Source organism: Bipolaris maydis (genome assembly GCF_028858645.1).
Source record: "Bipolaris maydis strain C4 unplaced genomic scaffold PSV08scaffold_24, whole genome shotgun sequence".
In the NCBI taxonomy this organism is placed as follows: Eukaryota; Fungi; Ascomycota; class Dothideomycetes; order Pleosporales; family Pleosporaceae; genus Bipolaris; species Bipolaris maydis.
In genome coordinates this window covers 1695-16105 of record NW_027093880.1, presented here as the reverse complement: position 1 = coordinate 16105, position 14411 = coordinate 1695, and the positions used below count along the sequence as shown (strand labels likewise).

General features: G+C 45.6%; 3 protein-coding genes across 3 annotated transcripts; all 3 read left to right on the top strand.

The window, feature by feature from the left end:
• Positions 1–3025: 3025 nt before the first annotated feature.
• On the top strand, positions 3026–4758 carry PSV08DRAFT_233632 (cytochrome P450; the record flags this gene model as incomplete). Its single annotated transcript, XM_066092276.1, has 4 exons — positions 3026–3357; positions 3412–3755; positions 3819–4057; positions 4105–4758. The coding sequence occupies 4 exons, from the start codon at positions 3026–3028 to the stop codon at positions 4756–4758; spliced, it is 1569 nt and encodes a 522-aa protein (XP_065947890.1).
• Positions 4759–9131: 4373 nt separating this feature from the next.
• PSV08DRAFT_252949 (uncharacterized protein) lies at positions 9132–9724 on the top strand (the record flags this gene model as incomplete). Its single annotated transcript, XM_014216934.1, has 2 exons — positions 9132–9212; positions 9269–9724. The coding sequence occupies 2 exons, from the start codon at positions 9132–9134 to the stop codon at positions 9722–9724; spliced, it is 537 nt and encodes a 178-aa protein (XP_014072409.1).
• A 1242-nt stretch (positions 9725–10966) lies between these two features.
• On the top strand, positions 10967–13355 carry PSV08DRAFT_357595 (uncharacterized protein; the record flags this gene model as incomplete). Its single annotated transcript, XM_066092941.1, has 2 exons — positions 10967–13193; positions 13312–13355. The coding sequence occupies 2 exons, from the start codon at positions 10967–10969 to the stop codon at positions 13353–13355; spliced, it is 2271 nt and encodes a 756-aa protein (XP_065947889.1).
• Between the last annotated feature and the right edge of the window lie 1056 nt (positions 13356–14411).

Below are 14411 nucleotides of genomic sequence, written 5' to 3'. Positions count from 1 at the left end.
TAATTATAGTAAAATAATTATAGCCATAGCTTATAGATAGAATAAACAGTCACCTTTTTCTCAGTAACCATCAAAATACCGCTATAATTATGCGTCACATGCTACTTAGAGTAGCTATGTTGTTGGTGAGCAACATCCGGGTGCTTAGGCCGACACCCGGATGTTACTCACCGCCCAAGCAGCGCTGGGACGACTCGCTCAGATATCCCGGCCTAACCTTTCTCCAATAAGGAAAAAACACGACGTAAGTGCATATATAGAGTAAACAGCTCTTGTTCTAATACAGCCGCTCGTATACCAAGCGTCTGCTCCACAGAGTGTAGCCCCTTACAGTCTGTGCATTTAAGCTAACTCCGAAGTCGCACACTGCTAACGCATTCAGTCTAAGCGTAATCCGGATTTTAATTATCATCATGGCAACTTCGGGTGAGATTGTTAAAATGCGAGGGCGAACAATGGCGAGCATCTATTTTTCATTTATATTCGCCGAACAATCGGTATTGACTTCTGTCTAACAGAGGAGTGCAGTGATTATGCAAGACTAATATGTTGAACATCAGGCACTGAAGGCTTTCGGCGGCAAAGAACGCTTGGCTATGGTGACAGCGTGGCGACCAAAGTCGCCGTTCATCACAGATCATACGGTGCTGGCTGGTGTTCGCGGCATTACAGAGCAGAATTCTCTTTAATACTGGTTCTGCGACTATAGATTCGATAATATGGAGGCCAGATTTCGAGAAGAGCGATGCAAGAACCTGGAACGTCAGCGTGAAGGACTAGAGTTTGATATTGCTGCCACCCGGGAATTCCTCGAGGAGCAGCAGAGAACTATCAAGCTACTTCATGGGGAAATTGTACATACTTGGTGAATAGATAGAAACAACATATCTAGTTAAATAATACAGTGATTAGCGATTGCGGTTTCACCCCTGCAAGCAGCATTCTAAAAGTTCCATTATTATGAGACTGAAGATTGGCCAATCATGTTCATTGCTCTGCAGCTGACTGCTCGCGCTAAGCTATGTACAGAAGGTGGGGCTATTCAAAATCGTTGCGCAGCTGCCTCCAGAGGTGAAGCCGTAATCACTAATTACTGTATGCGCGTGTCTCTCTACTGTCAGTTTTCCCATGACTCCTGAACTATTCAATGCTCTTAAGGCTAATCACGACTACTTTCTGCACGGATCATAGGTGTTCTATGAGTGCTTGCTCATAGCTTACATCAACTAGCTCTAGGTGGCTAATATCCCTATCATCACAGATAAGCAGTGGTCATGCTCTTCCTATCATATCACTCATTTCTCTCTCTTTGTCATCTGTTAACATGTTGCAGTGGGGCATGACGAGTATCTCCTGTAGTGGACTCAGCGTCTGCTAGAGCTTTAAGATAGTCACTAGTTAGCCGTTAGGTTATTGGTGGTTTCTAGAAGAAATTATTGGCACTAACTATGACGCTTTATCAATTACAGTCACTAACCAGCGATTGTGGCTTCACCCTTCCGCGCAGTTGGGCAGCGGTTTCGAACAGCCCCACCTTGCATACAGAGCTTAGCGTGAGAAGTCAGCTTTGGAACAACCGATACGGTTTGTCAATTCTAGATTTTATGATGACTGGAATTTTGGAATGCTGCTTGCGGAGGCGAAGCCGCGATCGCTAGTAATGACTGTACTTACCTTGTTCCATAGGACGCGCCACGCAATTGTTCGCTCGGGATCCGTTGGTTGAGAGGCGTAAGCTGCTTACGGGCAAACAAACACGCTACTAGTGCGGCACAGCTCACATCGTCCGCTGGGCCGACGTAATTATTCTTCAAAGTGGTTACGATCGTGATCCAGTCATATTGCACTCGGCCTTAGTTGCAACGCGGGGCGGTTGTAGTAGCCTTGTGGCCCTCTCTCTGTAGTTTTTGCACCACAGTAGCTATTGTTTATATATGTAACATAGCATAATTCTTTTCTCCTTGTTCGAATACGGCTTTTTTGGTTCATAAACTCCTGTTTTAAATATATTTATCTCATTACATATATCGCGTTGTGGTGTTTTCTTCTGTTTTAATTTTCAAAACCCAAGACCCAAAGAGTATCACGACATTGCTCTCACTACAAGATTAACAATCTCTCTTTTTATACACGAGCCTATCAAGCGAAATCATACCAAGCCAAGCGGGAATATCCGGCCTGACTTGGCTTGGTCAAGTATATTAAATTTCGGCTTAACTAACTTAGCTTGACTGGATCTATGTATCGCCCTGGCTTCACTTGATGAGCTTGGCCCGGCTTCATTGATGACAGTTCTGGTTCTGATTGGCTGCTCTAACGCAGTAAATGGCAAGCTACAAGGCGCTCCGTCCTGCTATGCTGTACGGTGACACATAGTACATAGCGTCCCTGTGTCTGATGGCTACCACAAAGAAACCTTCCATGCACGAATTGAGCGACTGTAAATAAATACGGATACTTTGTGCTGAATGTTTGAAGTGGTCTTTTGATGAACGCGCTCAATATCTGCATGTTTAGGCAGGATTCCGCACTGCGCGTGGTGTTACTTCGTTAGCTGAATCTAGCTAAAACTATTAACTACATTAATCTCAAACAGATGACGAAACTTGAAATGCTATTTCGATAACGCCTGCGATCAAAACTTCAATTGATCTGTGCTAAGAAGAAGACAATCACGCGCTGGTCGGGAAATGACATTCAACATAGTTATTTTACAGCTAATACGGACTCTCCTACTTTGTTTTATTCTTAGCTTCAGAAACCATTGGCTATATCACTGACTCAGCCAGCCTTTCGACATGCTCTCAGCGCCTAGATATCAGTCAGATTACATCAAAATTGATCGGTGTGGCATGTCAGCAGCATGTCATACCCAATACGATACGCCTTGTCCTATCTCCCACTGTTTCTGTCCACCCAAGTGAATGTTTCTCGATGGTGGGATATGGACGGTACAATAAACTCGCCGAACCCTTCTCTCTACTAGCTGCCGAACGCACCTTTGTGAAATAGAATTGTACTTACCATGGTCCTCCTGGTACCCATTGCTGTTTTCCTCCTAGCCATCACTGTCCTGCACGTCCTAACAAAGCTTTGGCTGAACAGATATGTCCGAGCTCTACCGCCAGGGCCCAGAGGACTCCCGATCCTGGGAAACGTCAGCGACATGCCCAAGCCGGGTGTGCTCGAATGCCACCACTGGTTCGAGCACAAGAAAAAGTACGGGCCTATCTCTTCTGTGACTGTCATGGGCCAAACCATAGTCATAATCAACGACGCTACTATCGCTCTGGATCTCTTGCGTGACCGCTCTGGCATCTACTCTTCACGACCTAGCCTTACCTTTTCCGGTGACATGTAAATCTTTCCCACTATTCCATCCACAATTGAGAATAACTAAGCGGGTACTAGGGTAGGCTGGCGCCATGTAACCGCCATGATGCCCTACAGCGATACGTGGAAGATCCACCGGCGCAATATTAAAAAGATTACAAGCACAGCCACTTCGCTCGCGGAATTTGACCGCATCCAAGAAACTGAAACCGCGCACTTTCTCGCCAATCTGCTCGACGCACCAGAGCGTTTACTCGATCATATAAGACATGAAACTGGCTGTGTTATTTTGAAGGTTGTATACGGGTATGATATTAGCCGATATAAGAGGGATCCGCTGGTCGATATGGCGGAGACAACAGTGGCGCAGTTTGCAGAGGCTTCGGTGCCGGGGAGGTGGACAGTGGATACTTTTCCATTCTGTGTGTATTCATTTCTTTATCACCCCCTTCTCTTTGCCATTTCTAACATCTGTTTTTTATTAGTGAAATATCTCCCCAATTGGGTCCCAGGAACAGGCTTTAAGAAGACTGCCCAAACGATGTCCGACCAACTAATCCAATGCGTAAACCAACCCTACGCTTTCGTAAAGCAGCGAATGCATGAGGAACGCCAAACACCATCTTTCCTCTCTCAATCCATCGCTACCATTGGTACAGACGCTGACGCAGAATTCATACATAAATGGACGGCACTAGCACTCTATCTCGGAGGCGCGGATACTGTACGTGTTCTCCCTTTGCGTTCTTGTTTCCAATCTAAACCAGATAGACTGTCTCAGCCCTCAGCACATTCTTCCTCGCCATGTCACTCTTCCCCAACATCCAGGTGGCGGCCCAATCTGAACTTGACGCCATCCTCGGCGTCCCCCCTCGCCTCCCCACAGCCGAAGATCTCCCTCAGCTCCCATACATCGAAGCTGTCGTAAAAGAAACATTCCGCTGGCATCAAGTCGCTCCCATGGGCCTCCCACATACAAACACCTCATCCGACACCTACTCTGGCTACCATATCCCACAGGGCTCCATCGTCCTCGCTAATATCTGGGCATTTATGCACGATCCCTCGACCTACCGTGACCCTTTCATCTTCCGTCCAGAACGTTTTTTGGGTCCCGAGGCGGAACCGGATCCAAGGCGTCATGTTTTTGGCTATGGGAGACGGATCTGCCCAGGGAAGCACATGGCAGAGAGGGCATTGAAGGCTACAATTGCGAGTACCTTGGTGGTGTTTAGTATAGAGAAAGAGGGTGAGGTAGAGACGACGTTTTGTCCAGGGTTGCTAAGTCATCCTAGCCCATTTAAGTGTAGCATTAGAGCCAGGTCGGGGGTGCATGAGGGGGTGGTGAGGGGGGTGAAGGAAAGGCTCGTGGCACAGGGGGACGGCAGGGGGGATGCGGAGGAGTTGGAGGGGGTGAGGTGGTAGAGAGGTAAGTAAATATTTGGGGGTGATTGACTGATATCTATGACTGATTCGCAGATTTCCGAACAAGGTCATGATCAAAGTTTGAAGTAGTAATGCTGCTGTAGTAGTGAATAGCATGGACCATTATAATTCGAGGATCACAATGCCAAGAGGTTTTCTCATTCTAGGGCGAACCTCCTGAACTCGCCCTCTGTGTCAGACTTCAAGCAGCAGCGCACGAATCGGTGTGATTTGCGCAGTTGGAACTGAAATTGTACCAAACGCGCGCCTAGTGCATCCAATTTGATGGTTTGTCATGAGGGTCGCACCAAGCAAGCATTTAATTTACGCTGAGTACAAACTGCCATCTGGCGGTATCGAACCAAGGATGGCTATATTGTGGCACGATACGTGATCGAGCTCAAAAGATCAGAGGGGCGACCCGCAATCAGGTAGATAGAATCAAGCTGAAAAGTAATCGCTGTGAAGGAATTGATTGAAGAAGGTGCCTACTTATCTACGTACGAAAGATTATCGCAATATATACTACGAACTAGTCACGTGATACTACACCACAATAGATTTATTAACTATAATAGTTAGAAATATTAGTTATAGCTAATTACTCGGGCCCAACGCGGCCGTTGGGCCCGAGTAGTTATTTACTTACTTGGTTTTACAGCAGCATTCGACGGATTCGTCTATCTACAGCCCCCCGCCGTACGACCAATTGTATCATCGATCGCTATATGATACATAGCATCACAGTTCAGATCATTGGATACCCTTATTAGCAAGAAACTATCTAGCTCAAAATTATTAGCAGTAAGCGTGCTATTTCATTTGCGATTGCGGCTTCACTCTTACGCGCAGCTGCGCAGCAAACTTTACCAGTCTTACATTTTGTACGTAGCTTAGCGCAGAATGTTAGCTGTTGAATGACTGGTGTGATTGGTTAATCTGCGGTCTTCTGATGACTAGCTTCTTGGAACACTGTCTATTAGGGGTGAAGTTGCGATCGCTAGTGAAAGACAGTAATTAGTTATCTACTCGGGCCCAACGGCTGCTGTAGCAGAATTTCCATGAAATTGCCCGTGCTCCGCACGGGCCTAGTACGTATCACCTCAACGATAATGATCACCTCAATGATAACACGTAGCTTTTAGTACATACATCTACCCCAACAACTTATAATTAAACAAACTTGATTGCGCATATTGTTCTTACTATGCTTAAGGTTCATAAGAGAAAGTCTGTATATAAAGAAGAGGTGGTGGCGTTGCAAAAGCACGCCGAAGCGTTACGCCTACTCCATCAACCCAACATTAAAAGCTATGCAACTACCCACAACTTGCCATATCAGCGCCTGCGACGTGCCTATCTTGGACTTCCGAATCGCTGTGATCGCGCTAAGCCACCTGCTTTATACCGGCTTAATGAGTCTCAAGATCTCGCTCTTGAGCGGTATCTTGATGCTATCGACAATATTGGCTTTGGTATTCATCGTGGACTAGTTGAGCAGCAGGCAAACTCACTCCTTGAAGATGCGTATACAGGACTAAATGAAGTTGCGCCTAAGGTTGGCAAGCTTTGGGCACGACGATGGCTCGCAAGGCACCCGAAATATAGACGTGTAAAGGCAAAGTCGATTGAGGTACAGCGTAAGCTTGCCTAGGAGCCAGCAGCACTCCTTGACTGGTATACTAGGCTCAAAGACCTTATCGACGAGCGCGGTATCTTGCCTGAAGATATATACAATATGGATGAGACAGGCTGCTGTATTGGTGTTGCAAAAGAGCAGTACTTATACACTAAAAACGGACGTACGGTCTTTATCCACAACGCCAACAATCGCGAGCTTGTTACTCTTGTTGAGTGTATCCGGGCCACTGGCGAGGTTATTCCACCTCTTATTATCGTTAAAGCTGCTACTGTGATGGAGCATTGGATCGTGGATCTACCTGATGGATATCTTGTAGGCGTGTCCGATAGTGGATATAGTAACGACAAACTTGCGTACGCCTGGATCCAACACTTCAACAAGGTGACAAGCCGTAGTACCCATGGAGCTTGGCGCCTATTACTAATAGATGGGCACAAATCTCACTATACAAAGCAGTTTTGTCAGCTCGCTGAAGACAACAAGATACAGCTCTTTGCCCTCCCACCTCATACAACCCACCTCCTCCAGCCTCTAGATGTAGGTTGCTTTCAACCGCTCAAGTGGTATCACGGCAAGACGCTTGAGTACGCCTCTCGTACAGGCTCGCGTGATATCAACAAGGCCGACTTTATGGCTACAATAGAGGAGATCCGGTGCTTGACGTTTACAAAATCTACAATCTGCTCAGGTTGGCGCCGTACAGGCATAATGCCGTACAATCCTGACATTGTGTTAGCGCATCTTCGCACCCAAGAAGGTTGCTACTCTAGCAATAGTGACCGCTCAGCTACACCACCACTACCGCTTGTACAGCGCGCCGGTACACCTCTTGATATATCGTCGCCGCCTCCGCTCATCTCATCGCCATCTCGAGCGCCTGTACGACGCTTCCACCGTGTTAAAATCGACCTCGAGACGGCACAGCTAGTGCGGCGGCCTCAACGACAAAGTGCAACACCGGAACCTGAGAATCCTAAGCCTGGTGATGCTACTTGGCATACACCAAAAACAGTGCGACAGATTGAGCTACAAGAGCCATTTGTTCGCGCCGTAATCCAGCAACACCTCCCTCGTCAGGTCGCGGCTGATGTGATCCGTCACCTTCGTGGCGTCTCAGCTCTTGCCCGCAACGCCGAAGGCTTCAAGCGTGAGCTGCACAAAACTGAGGCTGCTATCCTTGCTAAAGAGGAGCGAAGAAGTCGTAAGAAGCGGATTACAGAGAGCAAAGGTGGTGTAATATACGCCGAAGACGCGCGGCAGATGGTGCAGCAGCGCCAGGTCAATGACCTTGCTCGTCTTGAGGTGGAGATAGCTACGAAACGACTTCGCGAAGCTACAATTATTTTCAATAAATGGAGACGTATCTTCCCAACTATACGAAACTTTGGCCGTAAATATGCTAAGCGTATAGCGGGCGGTATTACGACGCAGCGCGATGTCGCGCGCTGGCAACATATAAACGCTGACGACAATAACTACGACACCAAGGCCTTAATAAAGTGGGAATGGATACTTCAAGATAGCAGTTCTAAGTATCGTGAGGGCGCTATAACAATAGATCATACGCCAGCTATATGGGTGGCGTATAATGTTCGTCAACTTGTCGATCCATATACGAAACTCACGAGCCACCATCTCACTGCAGCTTCACCATCTACCACGCTGTCACAGAACCCAGAACGCTTTACTCAGTATACTCAAGAAGACTGCGCAGAATCTACTTCTACAGAATCGTGTATTGATGTCGATACTACTATTAAAACGGCTTACAAACTATAGTAGATGGTGAAATTAATACAAGCAATAGCGACGACAGCGACGATAGGAGCTACTGCAATAGTCCAATTTCGATAATATCTGACTAGGGTGTGCTTTGATAACGTGTCTTTGATTTTTAAAATTATAAAGATTATATTTTTATATTTACTTAGCTTAAATGTACGATTGAAATATATCGTTATCATTGAGGTGATATTATCGTTGAGGTGATAGGCCCGTGCTCCGCACGGGCAATTTCATGGAAATTCTGCTACAGCAGCCGTTGGGCCCGAGTAAGTAGTTGCAAGTGAGATATTGCATAGTGATTAACATAAGAGTAAGCACGAATCTATTATAATACGGTCATCATTCTTATCTATCTACGCGATCTTTTATGGACAATATGCTTATTTCTTTTTTATAGTGTGCTAGCAACTACTTAGCTAGAGCGTCTTCTAGCTGCGCGATTAGGGTAATTAGTGTTATATAGGTATTCGCGTCGAGAGTGTACGGTTGGGCGCGTTGGTGTATATAACTAACTAGGGAGCCATAGTTAGTATATTGCACGATGACCACTAGTGGCTTAATATAGTGATATCAGTATTATCTAGAACAAATATTATGAAAGTACTAACTATAAGATGACACTTATATTGGGCTGTTAGCAATTACGAGTATCCTTGCTACTATAATGATATTTCTCTGCGATACAAAACAACGTTATTACCGCTTATTCTTTGCTAGATACTAGAATATATAGCTGTCTTTACCCGCCTTAGCGAAGCTGCAGAACATACAGGACTTCTCCAAAGACTCTAGTGCTTGCTAAACTGTACAGGGTATTCATATCCACCTATTGATCTAATCCCGCTGTTGCTTCGCCCCACTTTGTCCTCATCTTCTTAGGCTTTCATATCTGCATACATACATACGTAAAAACCTAGTGTTACCTAGCTACTTTACTTGGGTGAGTATGGCTCGATGGGCTGTATTTCGTGCCGCTTGTCTTCTGGCTACTTTGGCTGCCTTTGTGGCTGCAAATCCTGTGTTAATAGTAAGTACTTGCTCGGCTGTCGCTTGATATAGCATCGGGTTCTAGAACGTAATTAGACGCGTAAGACACCCAAACATTCGATACAAATCCTTTATGGGAAACTTGCACACCAAGACCCAAACGATTCAAATAAAAAAGCCTACTGGTATGTATGGTCAGTATGGGTTGGTCCACAAGGTGTTGCAGTAGACCCCTGCAAACCAGGACCATTCTCATTCAGTCGCACAGCAAACGCAGAGGGATATGCCATAGATGGTGGCAAGATTCTGTATCGCGAAATCACAGACCCACGATACCCAAATGAAGGGTCCTGGCCGGTGGTGGCATATCCCGAGTATAGTGACCCGAAGGATGATCCTAATTGCGTAATTAAGGGTAAAGGCGAAAAGGGTCCTGCAGTACTTGAGTGTGGCGAGACCAAGATTGAATTTCATAAGGATGCGCAATTTGATGACCAACTCATGAAATGTGGCGATGATGAGTACCATAGGGCATGGACTGTGGAGTATTAAGGCCCATCGCCATCAGTACTACGAGCCTAGGGTTAGGTCTAGGTAAAGACGTGATTTCTAATTTCCTAAATAGGTAATAAAATTTCTATTTTAAAACGCTATTTTTTTCTTTATATAGTAATAAAAGTGCTATTAAATTTCTATAGAAATAGCTTATATAGTTAAAAAGTTATAAAGTAAAGTAGAAAATAAGATAAAAAAACTTCAACGTAAAGATTTCTCTATGTCCAACAAGCCTAGGCCTATTTAGGTAAAAATCTATCACTTTACTATACCTAATTAGGTAATTTTCTAGCAATATCACGTGACTTTTTTTTAAAAAAAACCTTTTCTTCTTAAGAAAAGAAACCTAGTATATGATGCTACGTGGATTCGACCCCGATCCATCCTGATCGGGTAATCACGCACCCCGATCCAAAAACGCGCGCATGCAACGCGGATCAGACGCTGATTCTCGCCTATTATAGTCTAGCGCGAATCAGCCCCTTAATTTCTACATTTTAGTTCTAGCGTAAGCCTCGTAAACCATCATACTCCTAATAGTAAAATACAACTGGTCATAGTAGAGCTATCTTGATGTTCTTGCTTTTCGTTGATAGTTGTAACGATTCAGAGTGTAGAGATGGCAACAAATTGGATCCTGTCAACACCAGCGTCTATCGCTAACCACCTTGTACGTCGTGCCGATCGCCTAAATCAAAGCCATTAGTCGCTAACTTCACAATTCATATCTTGTAGCCACATGACCCAATTACTCTAGATTATATCACGTTCATCCCAAGCGAGAAAGTAATCATCTGCACCCGCTGCTGCACCGCAGTACCTGTCACGCGCTTAGATGCCCATCTTCAAACGTCCCACCATGTTCCATTCAAACTACGGCGCATGGCGATAGCACGATTTGACGGCATGCCCGCTGCGCAATCTTTTCAAGATCTAGTACCTCGCCAGGATAGATCCGCGCCACTCTCGTATCTTCTTCCACCCGTACCTGGATTTTGTTGTCCACACTGTACAGAGGGAAAGACAATCAACTGGGATCGGATGCGAAAGCATGCGAAGGAAAAACATAACATCAGCGCTCCAGAATGCCTTCGAGATCAATCTAGGTATAGATGTTATCTGCAGAGCTGGACGACATACTCGCCCAAACACTGGGTAGTAACCCAAGACAATAGCTCTAGTCAGCAAGCGATTCCCGAACAAACATACTCCATAAGCGAAGAAGAACACCTATTGCGGATGGAAGATGAAGAGGAAGAAGAAGAACAGCGCTCTTATGGCGAGAATGATATGGTAGCTCTAGACGCAGAGCTAGAGCATGACGAGAACACTGAGTGGCTGCGAGGCTGTGAATGGCCGACGTGGTTCGCTCACAAGCCTATCCATATTATCGTCGCAGCTGCAGCATTGCCCTCCGTGAGAACATCCGAGGATCTTGTACTAGGCCTTTGGAATGGTTTCGAATGTGTGAGCTCAGCGCAGACAGAGAGGGTTATTTGGAAGATACTAGAAGCCAGCAGAATTGTGTTCCAGCGATGCGAAATGACGCTCAAACAGACACCGCGCGTTCTGCGTTGCTGGCTTCGGAGCTGGACGCCTTCTTTCCTTCCTTATCCATTTGAGCTGCCTCAACGCGAACAAACCCGGCGAAGATACTACGTCATCCATGAGCGGTTTCTATGCTATATCTTCCGGATACTAGCACTATCGCGTAGCATAAAGGAGCCTACGAGCGAAATCTCTGGACTGCAGCTAACTACAGCTCAGCTCGCCATGATGAACCATATTTGGAGCCGTTTTTCAAATGTTAGCCAGCAGGCAGACTGCGGGGTATTGCTCCAGCCATCGCTGGATGGTGTGCATGAGAATCTGTTCCAACTTCTTGTCATGTTCTGGACGGACCTGTCGCACGATGGAAACATGAGTCGTAGCGCTATCATGCATTTCTCTGGCGTTCTAGGAATTCATCCTACAGAGCTATTTTTCCGCAAACCCTATAATTATACGCCGTTTATATCAGCACTCCTATGGGTAGGGCGTCTAATCATACTCGAGTACGCACTACCGCTTGCACCATACAACCATCTCAAAGCCCCTTGGCCTGAGCGCACTGTCTATCCTGACCAATCACAGCGATTGCGTGAGCATATCCGACCTAAATATCTTCAGCGAGGAAGCCTTGCGCCGGCTGGTTACCTTATTGAACGGCTTCAGCATGGACGGGCCATTGCTAGGCGCGAGGGCCCCCAAACAAACATATCATGGTCGCTAGATGGCTTAACGCTATATATCGCAGACACCCAGGTTCATATGCGGCAATTCCGCGAAACGATCCATAGTGTCGTAGTAAGATTGCAAAATCTTACCCAAGACCTCCTTTTCAATTGGTGGCCAGATGTCCAACTCAATGCCGTGCAAGATGATCTTGCAGCTCACCGCCCAGGATTCTCATTTCTCACACACCCAGCCAACAAACTACAGGGGTCTTTTCGCATTGTGAGCAGACTCGCATTCTCAGAGCAAGGCGGGTTTTCACTAGAGACGAGAAGAGGGAAAGCCAAGATGGAACGGTACCTCAAAAAAAGCGACCAGTTCATCCGCCTACTCTATGCAGCAATGCACATGACAAATGGCATGCCAGCACGCGGAGAAGAATTTAGGGTGTTGCGATGGGCTGACACAGTTTCTGTGCAGCGAAATATTTTCGTGTACAAGGGAAAGGTGGTTCTTGTTTTTTCGTATAACAAAGCAAACACCAACACCAACAATTCCTTTTACATTGTGCGATCTCCCTGTCCTATAGTACAAAGGATCCTCTACCTGTACCTTGTGTACATCCGACCGTTCCGCGGTCTTATTAGCCGAAATCTAGGGATCTTGCCTAAAAACTCAACGAACCCTCACTTATTCAGCACACACGAAAGCGCGACCTCGTGCTTCTCCTCAGACCAGGCCTACGCTAGCCTGAAAAAAGCAACAGCTGGGTGTTCTGTTCCTATGAATACCAGTTTGTATAGGCAGACCGCAGTGAGCATCGCTAAGAAACATCTCCCAGGCCTTGTTGCACCATTCGACCCTAGCACACCAAAAGATTACAACGGCTTTCTTCAGCTTCTTGCTTTTCAGACAGGTCACCGACCCGTCACGCATGCTAGTGCATACGCGCTTGAGCATGGCTTTCCTACGAAACTTCAACCCGATCTTATCGACCGATATCTTGTGAATAGTCATATGTGGCACGAGTTTACATTAACCCGGGAGGAGGACGTTCTAGACGATAGTCTAGCAGATGCACGGTATGCCTCAAGTAGTACCTCGCAAGTTGACTATTGCCCAGACAACGTCAATGCAAGGCGACTAGAGTGTGGGACACCTGAAGAGAGCGACGTGAACTTATCGGATGAACCCTCGCCTCGACAAAGGCAAGAAGAAAGACAGCAAAGAAGGAAGAAGCGGGGTAGAGAAAGTAGGAGTTGCAGCCCTTTCACTAGGAAAATCCATCTTATGCAGGAACAACTAGATGGTCTTATTAAAGAACGTGCTATATCTAAGAGAACCCGAGCTTCACGCTAATAGGCCAGCAGATATTTTAGAGGTTCTGATTCAGCTCTCCAATATAGACCAGTAATGAATGCATGATTGGGATGCAAGGCAACAGAGAGAATCTTATCTAATTAGTCTCTTTAAAATATAGAATTAACTAGTTAATTAGTTACTGTTTAAGATTTTTTTTATAGTTCTTCTATTAGTTATTCATAGTACGGCAACATGCTTTTACTAAGAAAGAGTATATAACTAACCCTAAACCTCATTTCAATCTCTAAAGAATTTCGGACGATCCAGGCCTCTTTCACCGCGTTATATTAGTTGGTGACTAATTACTCAAGGTATAGAAATAATCTTAGTGTCACTCTTATATTACAGCTTGAAGTGGTGGTGTTATATTAGGCAGTTTGCTTATAGTGTAGCTGTATGATATTTCTTGATATCTACTACACGTCTAGCTTAAATCGAGCTAACTAATTAGTTATTAAGTTTGTTAAGAGCAAACAAACGATTTGATGGTCCATGGCCATCCTCTAGAATCTGCAGCAAATTCAAGGACATCAAGTCGGTTTCTTCCTATTATTAAAGAAGAGATTCGGCACTCGCTTTACTTTTTTTGATATGTCCCTTGCGTTCCTTTGTTTTCGTCTTGTGGCCACCCTGTGGAGGTTTCTGCTGCGTCGGATCGTATCGAGTGCTACCCCAAGGGTTCATGCCCAGTTTCCATCCATAGGCAGTTAGAATCTCGTAGACACGCGACGTATCCGAGCATTCTAGCCATCCCCAGCCAGACTTCTCTTGCGACCAATTTACGCTCTCAAACTTGGGTAGGATGTTGTCTTTAAAATATTGCTCCCATTCGTCAGTGAGTTTTTGAGAATATTCAGGTGGGCCAAACGCGATCATAACTCTCTTCGAGCTTGCCATGATTGTCTAAAGTGACCTAAAACGTAATATCTTGGTTAGATAGATTTCTTATTACAGGAAACGAAAGTTGTTTTTATATGAAAGTCTGAATCTGATCTTTATACCACTCTAGCGGACAGAGGTTATTATAACTATAGTCTGTAGAGCCAACACCTGTTATTGGGTAAGCCCTTCGCATAACCATTTGTTGACACTATGCTGACAAAGATGC